Raw genomic sequence first — 10,944 nt, 5'->3', positions numbered from 1 at the left:
ATTTTTGGCATCTTCGCTAGCCAAGGGTTTTCGGTCCACTTTACTCCCCATAAACCCTTGGCGGTTTCATTACGAAAACTCTGTGATGTGATGGCGCTCTCTAGCGAGCAACTTGAGTTGCGCCCCTTGCATATATACATTTTAATTGAAATAAACAACGGGTTATATACACATCATGGCATTAATACAACTTGAAAACATGTATACTACCGAATATCGGAACACAATTAACGATGCTATTAACAGTGATTAAATACGAATTAAGTTATAACCCAAGGAAAGCACGGGATGTTTTATTCATAGTGTTTTGTAAGGACCTGTACCGGGAGTGAAAAAGTCGCCGATTTATATGAAAGCTTTCATGCCATAAAACCAGGTATCGTTATCGTGAATAAAACACAGCTCATTGAACCTTTAAAAGCAATAACCATAAGCAGGAACGTATTTACTAACGGGATAGGCAACTTCTACATTCGCCATGTTTACTTCCCATGCTATCACGCGAGCCTTGACAAGTTTGTAGAACTATGTTCAATCCCAGTGACCATCGACCACTGTACTCGAGAACGTGTGTCTCAACTTGTTAAAAGCACCTAATGATTTATCAAAGATTACACATGTGTTTTCTTTTAAAGTTTATATTTACAAGCACTGCGATTGGATCAACTACTCGCAGCTGCAGCCAATCATAAAACAGAGCTTGTCACCGAGTTTTCGTAATAAAATCCGCCAAGGGTTTATGGGGAGCGAAGTGGACCGAAAACCCTTGGCTAACGAAGATGAATTTTTGGAAGCATATTCGAGGAAATCAAGTACACTTTCAAGACCCCGTCTCTCAGTACTCTCAGTACTTTGATATTTTAAAGGGGGTGGTTGGGTGGATGGCAGCTTCATCCAAAAAAATCTTTACAAGCAAAAAGAAAAAAGGTTAATTCTCAAATCATGAAAATACTTATCCTTCAGCTCTTTAGCAGTCCAATGATTTCTTTATTTTCACTTCCATGTATCACATGCTACCAATCTCCATTTTCTTTTTGTATAAAATGATAAGCAAATCTTTTAAAGCGTAAATTAAAAAAAAAATTGTTTTTAAAAGTGGAGGGGGGCAACTCCATGAAGTCGGTTTTCTATGTGTAGAAAGTATTTTTTTTTAGCGGGGGGGGGGGGGTCTATGATAAGTCAATTTTTGTATGTAAGTTTAAGAAAAAATGTCTACTTCAAAAAAGGGGATGAACAATCACTTTAAAGGAGGAGATAGAGTACGTGCAATGAACATATATATTAAAATCTTTATTATTCAACAACATTGTATCAGAGATTGAACTATTGTTCTACTTATAAATAAATAAATAATAAATAAATAACAAATCTTTATAAACTATGAATAATGTAAATTTACTGAAAAATATGTATGTTTTGCAATCATATTGAATTACGTTGTTAATTTTATTTTAATTCATTGTTTGATCACATGCTGCGCTCGCCCCAACGGTCGCACCGTAAAACATATTAGCGAGCGAAGTGAGCTCTAAGAACCAGTGTGCGCGGGAAAAAGAACGAGTTAAACCAAAACGAACAAAATTTCTTGTCTACGTCCCATAATGCTCGCTAATGGTTTCACCCGTGGTGCTTTGCCAAAAATGGCCGACTTTTAACTCGTAATTTACGGTGTCTTAAAGTTTGAAGACACGTTTTGAGTACCGCATATGCTTTGGCGAGACTCAAAAGATTTGTTACATGCTTCCATACCTTCGTATTGAGTCGAAATACGTCGTTAACAAAGACAAACAAAGTCATGGATGACGTCACATAGCTCTCGCGCTATATTTCCCGCGATAAATTTAGATCTGTAATGAGTGTACTAGCTATTTCAGTATAGACTGCGATACCTGCCTCATTGACATATGATATGTTTTAATTTTTTTTAATATGGAGATTATATAAACTGATAAATACATGTATATACTAAGAAGAGCCATACTTTACTGTCATATCGATCCATTTTTAAGCTAATTGTGCATGCATGTATAGAAGGCAGGTAACGGTATATGAGTAGGGAGGAAATAAACAATAGGACATTTTGAACTAAATAAAAAGGAATAAAATGAAAAAATAAACAGTTAAAAAATTTATGTAGATATTGCATAAAGTCAGACCATTAAATTTAAAAGTGGGGAATTACACACCTACAAACAGGGATCTCTCTCTCTCTCTCTCTCTCTCTCTCTCTCTCTCTCTCTCTCTCTCTCTCTCTCTCTCTCTCTCTCTCTCTGGGGGTAGGGGGTTGCGCTGTGTGTATCGTAACCATTAAAATACTCTCTCAAAAATTCTTTGACGTTCGTTGATACCTAAATAACACTAGGTTGACAATGATGCAAGGTATGCATGGTATGTGTAATTCTTGATGCGCTGGCCAAGAACGGTAGCACCGTAAACTGGTAAAACATATTATTATAAATAAAAATTAAAATAATTATTTGTTCATCAGAACATATTATTGCAGTACACAAATTAAATGTCTCATTAAAAGCTTTACAAATATATTGAAATAATAATGAGGCAATCAAATTAATTAAAAATCGAAAATGTCATAAAGAAAACAAACTTCTTTTAACTCAATTTTTTTTACACAACGAAATCATATCGAGTTGGTGCCCGGTACAAATAGACGGTGGGACGAGTTGTGGGTCCACCTATTTACAAATTCTGATTCTCGACTCCGATCATATATTTACAACCGGGATTGATTTGGAAGCAACGACTCACTTTTCAGTATTTAAAAATGTCATTCTTATTAGATTCGTGCCTAATGTTCTTTTCGCAGGTAAATAGTGGATTTTTGTAAAAATTTATTTTTAGGTTTAGTTTGGGGGGATGTGCATGGATATAACATGTTACGTAACAGCTGTGTATAACCAAAACTATAACTGTATAACGTAAAAGGAAGCCCCGTGCACGCTGATCAGAGAGATATATTGTGTATTTTGTACACATGAAATTAACGTCATTTTATTAACCTCTTACTTTCTATTATAGTCTTGGATTTTTCTTGTAAAGACATATATATGCAAAATGTCCTTTCAACTCCATCTAGCGTCATATAGTTTTTGATTTGTATTAATTTTTTCCTTTTCGCTGATCACTACACATCTGTTATTTTGGGAACACTTCTTGGCTTTAAGACTTACTCATGTTCAACTGCATTCAGCTATTTCATTCGTTCACCTAGCTATCATAGTATCTATAGTCTGTCCCATTATATATTAAGTTATTGCTTCCATAACTTTTTGATGATATTTAATAAAAATACACATACCTTTGAAAAAATACAGTTGAAATCGATAAAAGGGAATATATCCAAGATATCTCCATTGACAAATTGACCCTTTGCAGGTCAGGAACAAAAACAAAGGACTATGTGCGGTATGGTCAAATATCTGCCCCTGATTTCAATTTTTAAATAGTATCGTATGAAAATGAAATCTTCACAAATCATTGTAAAGAGGATGCCTATAACTTTAATCTTGATTTTAGTCATCATTGTTCACTCGCTGTTTATCTATGACGTCACTTAAATGACCTAATTCCCGCAAATTTGCAAACAAATGAAGATAGTCTCATTTTTGCTCTATATTTTGCATTCGGAAGTATAGAGCGCAGGTCTGCTCAAGTGCGATTTTAACATGTTTTTCTTCAGATAGTTATACATATTATACTAAGAAATGGTACTTGAGCAAGCCTGCGCTCGATGTTTCCCAGTCGAAAAACCATCGGAAAACACCCATATTTTGCTACAAAACATCAATTTATCAAAATAATGCAATATTCATGACGTCATTTCTACATTATGACGTCACTGTGGTGATACCTTTTACACCTTTATTTTCAATATGATTTTAACTATCTTTCACCTTATTTTAAAGCTCTTTCTAAAACTTTGATTTTGGGGGGCAAAAATTGCATAAAACCGCACTTACTCCTTTCTTACAGAGATTTCTCCATTCGGAAGTACTCGGGACACCTTGCGTAATTTTTCAACGTTATCTTCCGGGCTTATTAATGGCTGATGCAATGCAAAATCCCCATAGACTTTCTAATTTTTGATGTGTATTGAAACCTGAAGCTGTAGAGGGGGCGTTTCAAAACAGATAATCTAGACATTTTCATATTAGTGGATGGATGTAGTTTGAGCACAAAGGTATTTTTTATTATCAAAATATCAAGCGAAAAGTGGCGGAAGCAAAAACTCGGGACAGAGTATAACACATTACATACACAAAAACTTGTAGGAACACAGTTTAAAGTTAAAGTAACAGCCAGTACACAGGTAGGAATATATCCAATGAAGCACCAAGCAAAAGAGATTATTATACCTTTACTTTTTTCACTATATAAGAGCAGAGACACAAATAACAGAGATTAGCAACTCTGCCATTAATAGCATGTTTTGTTGTTGAAAAATGAAACTGGACCAACCTTACTTTGAGAACTACATATAAGTAAACTGAGATAATGATCTTAAACCAAATTAAAGTATATTGTTTTTATGAAAAATGTGCATAGGTTTTAGACATTTTTGAAAAATTGAAAAATAACATAAATATATAGAAAATATAATATATTAATGGCTATAAAACATCAGCAAAATCTCGGATGACGGGTAGCCATTTGCCTCATAAAACTCCTCTTTTAATATTTTCTATAAGACATAATCTCTTGAAAATATAATATTTTGAATGTTTTGGTAATAGGTTTTAGTTGTTTATATTTCGATGAAATTGTTTATTAGAAAGATAAACTGATTTAAAATGGGAATACTTCACAATAGGGACTGCAAGATTTTGTGAGATTTCGATCAGTTGCCAATCTCTGTTATTTATGTCTCTGATAAGAAAATTTCAATATATTGTGTTGATTCCCTGAGAATCGCTCTAAAAAGACTGATTCCCTGCAAAACAGACTGATTCCCTGCAGAAATGTGCGTCAGTTCGATGAACTGATACACCCTATTCGGAACACTTTTTTAATTTCTTTTAACCAAAGGAAAAGTTCCGAAATATTCCGAATAAAATCATGAATATTCATAACCATATCATTTAATTCTAGTTGCAACGTCCTTTTTGATTAGCTAAAGGTATTCATCTTTTTCGTATAGCATAACTTGCCTATGTCACAGTCTACATCGCACATGCAATTAAGTTATGTTTATTTTGATGTTATAACTTGTTGGATACACGAAGAATGATATTAATTTGAACTTTTCCTGATTGATTGTTTGTATCAGTATAATAAAACAGTTAAAGTATACCATTGAGGAAGTCAGCAAGATTCCAGTTCCCCTCAAGCTAGCCTATTTCCCTCGGCTTCGCCTCGGGAAATAGACTTGCTCTCGGAGAACTGGAATCTTGCTGACTCCCTCAATGGTATACTTTAATTGATGTAAACTGAAGCCCTGTCTTACTAATATCAACAATCTTTGATTATTATGGGATGTTTTCAGGTATTGTACTGTTATACATATTGTTGCACATGCACAAACCAAACACTGTAGTAGATCAATTAAGCTGTGACAGCATGGACTTTAATTTAAAAACTGGAGTGTTTAGTAAATTTAAAGAAACTGATAAAAATGATCACACTTTGTTACTTATTTGGATTTATTTTCGCTTATTTATTATGTTGGATAGAGAGTTGTAAGGGTTTGCAATATGATGCAATGGTTGTGCACTCTGTATGAATGGCATGCAGAGTATTACTGAGTAAAGCAACCTTCTCAGTGCAAGCTAATTTTTACATTTAATGCCAAATAAAATACTGGAAGTTTCATTTTTTTATTGAGTGTAGTTTTTTTAGTTTGATCTTTCCAAATTATTTTTCATACAAGATATTTTTTTGATATAATACACTACACATAATAGCTGAAAATGATACTTGAGCAAGGGTGTGCTTGATGTTTCCCTGTTAAAAAAATATCAGAAATCGCCAAAATTTCGATCCTAAACATTAATCAAATTTAAAAAAGACAATCTTCATGACCTCATATCTACTAGGGTCAATCAAAAAATACAATTTAAGAAAAATTCCTAACAATTTTTACACTAGTTATGATTGAGATTTTTTTAATTGTGAAAATAATGCCAATTTCTAAACTTTTTAAGAAATGAAATACAGTTTATGAATGGCAGTGACATTAAATAGATACAAAGCATTAAGTTTTCAATCACTTTTTTTTTTTTATAGATAATCAAGTCCAAATTTCCTCTATCAGTTTTCAAATCCTACCCATTTTTGATTCAAAATTATACAAAAAACTGAATGATGATAATGCTAAAACATTTATAGTAGTATTAAACTGCATAAGTATATTGACTTTTCTCGGCTGGCATAAAATCTATATGAGGTCAATGATCAAAATTTTGAGATATGGTGTACGTCTTTTATCATGCATTTTTAAGCATTAATTCCTCAATATTTTTGTAGTATGTGCCAAACGATTATTTTAACGAAAAAGTGAAAAAACGAGATAAAACCAACAGAAAATATGCAAAATTATGTTACCAAATAAAATCTTAACATTTAATATTTTAGTACTACCAAAAATATTTCAGTGAAAAAAACAAAATCTGAAAAATTTAGTCCGAATTTCCTCTGTTTTGCTAAAAGTCAAACTCTGTTTGAGCCTAATTCCATAATATAAAAATAATATCGAGTTTTATATCAATGATAAGTCAATTTTTGTTCGTAAGTTTAAGAAAGAATGTCTACTGCAAAAAAGGGGATGAACTGACATACATTACATCCACTTTATAAGAGAAGATAGAGTGCAATTGAACATTTATATTAAAATCTTAATTATACTATTGTTCTACTTATAAACAGATAAACTATGAATAATGTAAATTTACTGAAAAAAATAGGTATGTTTTGCTTTATTTTGCAATCAAATTTTTTTACGTTGTTAATTTTATTTTTATTGGTATCATAATTCATTGTTTGATCTCATGCTGAGCTCGCCCCAACGGTCGCACCGTAAAACATATTATTAAACTTGTTTTTTCTTTGCTATTCATATAAACTTTTAAGCCAAACCATGCATGGCTGACCTCCATCTTAAATACTCCATGTTATAGAGATGCTTAAACTTTATAATTTTAAATGCATACATTGTCAAACCTTTTGCAGGTTTCAAATAAAATAAAGTAATTTTAAAACCATGATTGGTCAAACTTAAAAATTCCAGAAAAATTTCTGAAGATCAATTTTTTTTCACAAAATCAGAAAAAAATTGGGTCGGCGGATCCATAAAACTAAAAATTAAATTTCTCTTGCCTAATATTTAAAACATGACGTCAAGATTAAACGTGTACAGTTTACACACATTTTTTTGAGAATCATAAGTTAGTTCTTCAAAGTTTTCATTTTTTAACCGTGTATCTCTTTAGTTTAAAGTAAGGATAAACCTGAACGTCAGTTGGCGTTACTTATTATTTTACCAAATATTTACAGATATTCTACTCTCTTTCAAACTGTTTGATATTCAAAATACAATTATTGAGCATTTTCAATGATTTTAGTCAATTCTAAAGAGGACTATCTGTCTTTATAGTGACTAATATCTGTTCAACAAAACAACATTTCCCGTAATTATTTGGTACATAAAATACCATGACTATACATAATTTGAGGTTTCAAAATTATTTGGTTTTAAGCCCAATCTATAGAGATATTCGTTTCAACATTATATGGCTTATTAAGGTCTTCCGTTTCCAACGGAAGACCTTATTGTTTTTCTTAGGTTTCTTTTTCCCTATTATTATTATTATTATTATTTTTTTTCTTACCGATTTTGTGCACGCGATTTTTCGGAAACGGCTCAACCGATTTACGTCAAATTTTCAGTTCTGATAGGTATTGGTCTGAACCTTGTTGGAAAATTTTTTTGTTGATGACGTCACTTCCTGTCTTGAGATATCGTGGATTTATCAGTTTTTATAGGGGTATTTTGTGCGGAGAACTCCTCTTTTACTATTAAAGATATGATGTTGAACTTTTCAGGGCTGATAGACGAAAGACTGAAATAGTGTCTAATGGTCATTAATCATCTTTATCTCAAAGAGCGCCGAAGCTCGCCCGAGCTTGAAAAATAAGATAAAAAAGGCGTCATGATTTTTCTTGGTTTTCTTTAAGTATCTCTTTTCTTGAAAGCATTTTGTTAAAACATGTAGAACAAAAAAACTTAATTTAATCAAGAACTTTCATTTCAGATCATGAAAAAGGGGCTGGCCCTTCAAATTAGGGGCTGAGGGGGCTCTAAAGTCTTTAAATGATAACTTTTTACCGTGAAATATTTTGTGATGCGTTATAGAAGCAATTATGTTTATTCTTATGTTATTAACCTAATTATGGCAATCATTTACTCCTATGTTACGTAATTAGGGATTTTAAGGGGCCAGAAGTCCAAAACTTTGATGTTCAATATCTCAAAATAAAGAAACATTTTGATAAACAATATTGAACAAAAGATGCTCAAAATATTGAGCTTAACAATCTGAAAGCATAATTTCCTTGTTATGCGGTCCCTAAAAGGAGTTACAGGGTCGGCCCCTAAAACGACCCTCTCCAGATATCTCGAAAACGGTACAAAATTTGTAAACACTTTTTGAACAAAATGTGTTTGAATTGACAAGAGCTTTCATTTGAAATCATAAAAAAAAGGGGCTGGCCCTTCAAATTAGGGGCTGAGGGGGCTCTAAAGTCTTTAAATGATAACTTTTTACCGTGAAATATTTTGTGATGCGTTATAGAAGCAATTATGTTTATTCTTAGGTTATTAACCTAATTATGGCAATCATTTACTCCTATGATACGTAATTAGGGATTTTAAGGGGCCAGAAGTCCAAAACTTTGATGTTCAATATCTCAAAATAAAGAAACATTTGGATAAACAATATTGAACAAAAGATGCTCAAAATATTGAGCTTAACAATCTGAAACCATAATTTCCTTGTTATGCGGTCCCTAAAAGGAGTTACAGGGTCGGCCCCTAAAACGACCCTCTCCAGATATCTCGAAAACGGTACAAAATTTGTGAACACTTTTTGAACAAAATGTGTTTGAATTGACAAGAGCTTTCATTTGAAATCATAAAAAAAGGGGCTGGCCCTTCAAATTAGGGGCTGAGGGGGCTCTAGAGTCTTTTAATGATAACCTTTTACCGTGAAATATTTTTTGATGCGTTATAGAAGCAATTATGTTCATTCTAAGGTTATTTACCTATACATGGCAATCATTTACTCCTATGTTACGTAATTAGGGATTTAAGGGGCCAGAAGTCCAAAACTTTAATGCTTAATATCTCAAAATGAAGAAACATTTTGATAAGTAATATTGAACAAAAGATGCTCAAAATATTGAGCTTAACAATAATCAACTATAATTTCTTTGTTATGCGGTCCCTTAAAGGAGTTACAGGGTTGGCCCCTAACACGACCCTCTCAAAATATCTCAAGAACGTACAAAATTTGTAATTACTTGTTGAACAAACAGTGTTTGAATTGACAAGAGCTTTCATTTGAAATCATGAAAAAGGTGCTGGCCCTTCTAATAAGGGGCTGAGGGGGCTCTAAAGTATTCTAATGGTAACGTTTTACTGTTAAATATTTTGTGATACGTTATAGAAGCAATTATGTTCATTCTAATGTAATGTACCTGTACATGGCAATCATTTACTCTTATGTTACGTAATTAGGGATTTTAAGGGGCCAGAAGTCTAAGGCTTTGATGCTCAATATCTTAAAATGGAGGAAAAATTTGGAAAGCAATATTTAACAAAAGATGCTAAAAATATTGAGCTTAACAATGTACAACCATATATTGTTTTTATCTGGACCCTAAAAAGGAGTATAAGGACCGGATATCAAAACGATTTTTCCCAGATATCTCAAAAACGGTAACCAATTTCTAAATACTTATTAGTGGTACACAAAAATACCTTTTGATTAAAATGAATGAATAGGAGCTGATCCCTCAAATAAGGGACACCAAAGGGATAGATAGTCTTTCACCTATTACTCATAGATCCCGCCTCCTTTTCCGGATACGTTTCGCTGATAAAGGTCAAGAGTAAGGTCATTCCATATTCTAAAAATCGGACGGAAGACCTCCTCGTTGCTCGCAACGAGATCGTGTCTAGTTGTTAATATAACACAAATTTGACTGTGCGCCGTGACCATTTTCACAGAATTAGATTCTAAATAATTCTTAGAAATAAAAGAAAGTTATAAATTTTTCTCTTGCAAATTGTTTGAAACCATTGCTAAATTATGTCTACCAAATTTAGTAATGATATGACATTAAGTAACATAGATATGACAAAAGTCTTTGTAGTTTTTTATTGACCCTCATACATTATGAAGCATTTAGGTAATAACTTTTTACATACTTATTATTGAGAAGTCTATGCAATCTGAATGCCTCACTCCTATAGATATATCAATGGACTAGCTTGTATATTCCAAGAAGTAGTTGGGGATGAATCACAAAAGATATGGCAACAGAGTATTTTTATGAATACATGTCGGCTTTGATCTTAATAATTTTTGGCTAGCCTTAAGGATGTTAAAAGTTGTTGCCTCACTAAACCTTGGGACATCCCTAGTTAAGGATTGAGGACAGGTCCAATTCATTTTTGCGAAAGTCACTAAAGATATAGTTTGTTTTACAGTGCTACCATTGTGGCAAGAGCAGCAAGAATTGCACATACCTTGCTTCATTGTGAACATAGTGATATTGTGACAGTTATCAATAAACATCAAAGAATTTTTGAGAGAGATAGAGAGACGGAGAACAAAGAGAGAGAGAAAGAGATAGAGAGAAAGAAAGAGAGAGAGTTATATAATATTTCTAAGTTTAAATTTTTTTTTACAAAATACATAGACTTGCTTC

The 10,944-nt window shown here is 32.6% G+C and overlaps 1 protein-coding gene across 2 annotated transcripts in view; it reads left to right on the top strand.

Moving 5' to 3' along the window:
- The first annotated feature begins 2,712 nt into the window (after nt 1-2,712).
- LOC128155164 (Golgi pH regulator-like) overlaps nt 2,713-10,944 on the top strand; it is a 211,234-nt gene continuing 203,002 nt past the window's right edge. For both annotated transcript variants that reach the window (XM_052816743.1, XM_052816744.1), the window contains exon 1: nt 2,713-2,824. In XM_052816743.1, coding sequence (XP_052672703.1) covers nt 2,783-2,824 — 42 coding nt within the window. In that variant the 5' untranslated portion in view covers nt 2,713-2,782. The remainder of the gene's footprint in view (nt 2,825-10,944) is intronic.

Source organism: Crassostrea angulata, chromosome 7, assembly GCF_025612915.1.
Source record: "Crassostrea angulata isolate pt1a10 chromosome 7, ASM2561291v2, whole genome shotgun sequence".
Classification (NCBI taxonomy): domain Eukaryota; kingdom Metazoa; phylum Mollusca; class Bivalvia; order Ostreida; family Ostreidae; genus Magallana; species Magallana angulata.
This window is presented reverse-complemented; position numbering and strand designations above follow the sequence as displayed.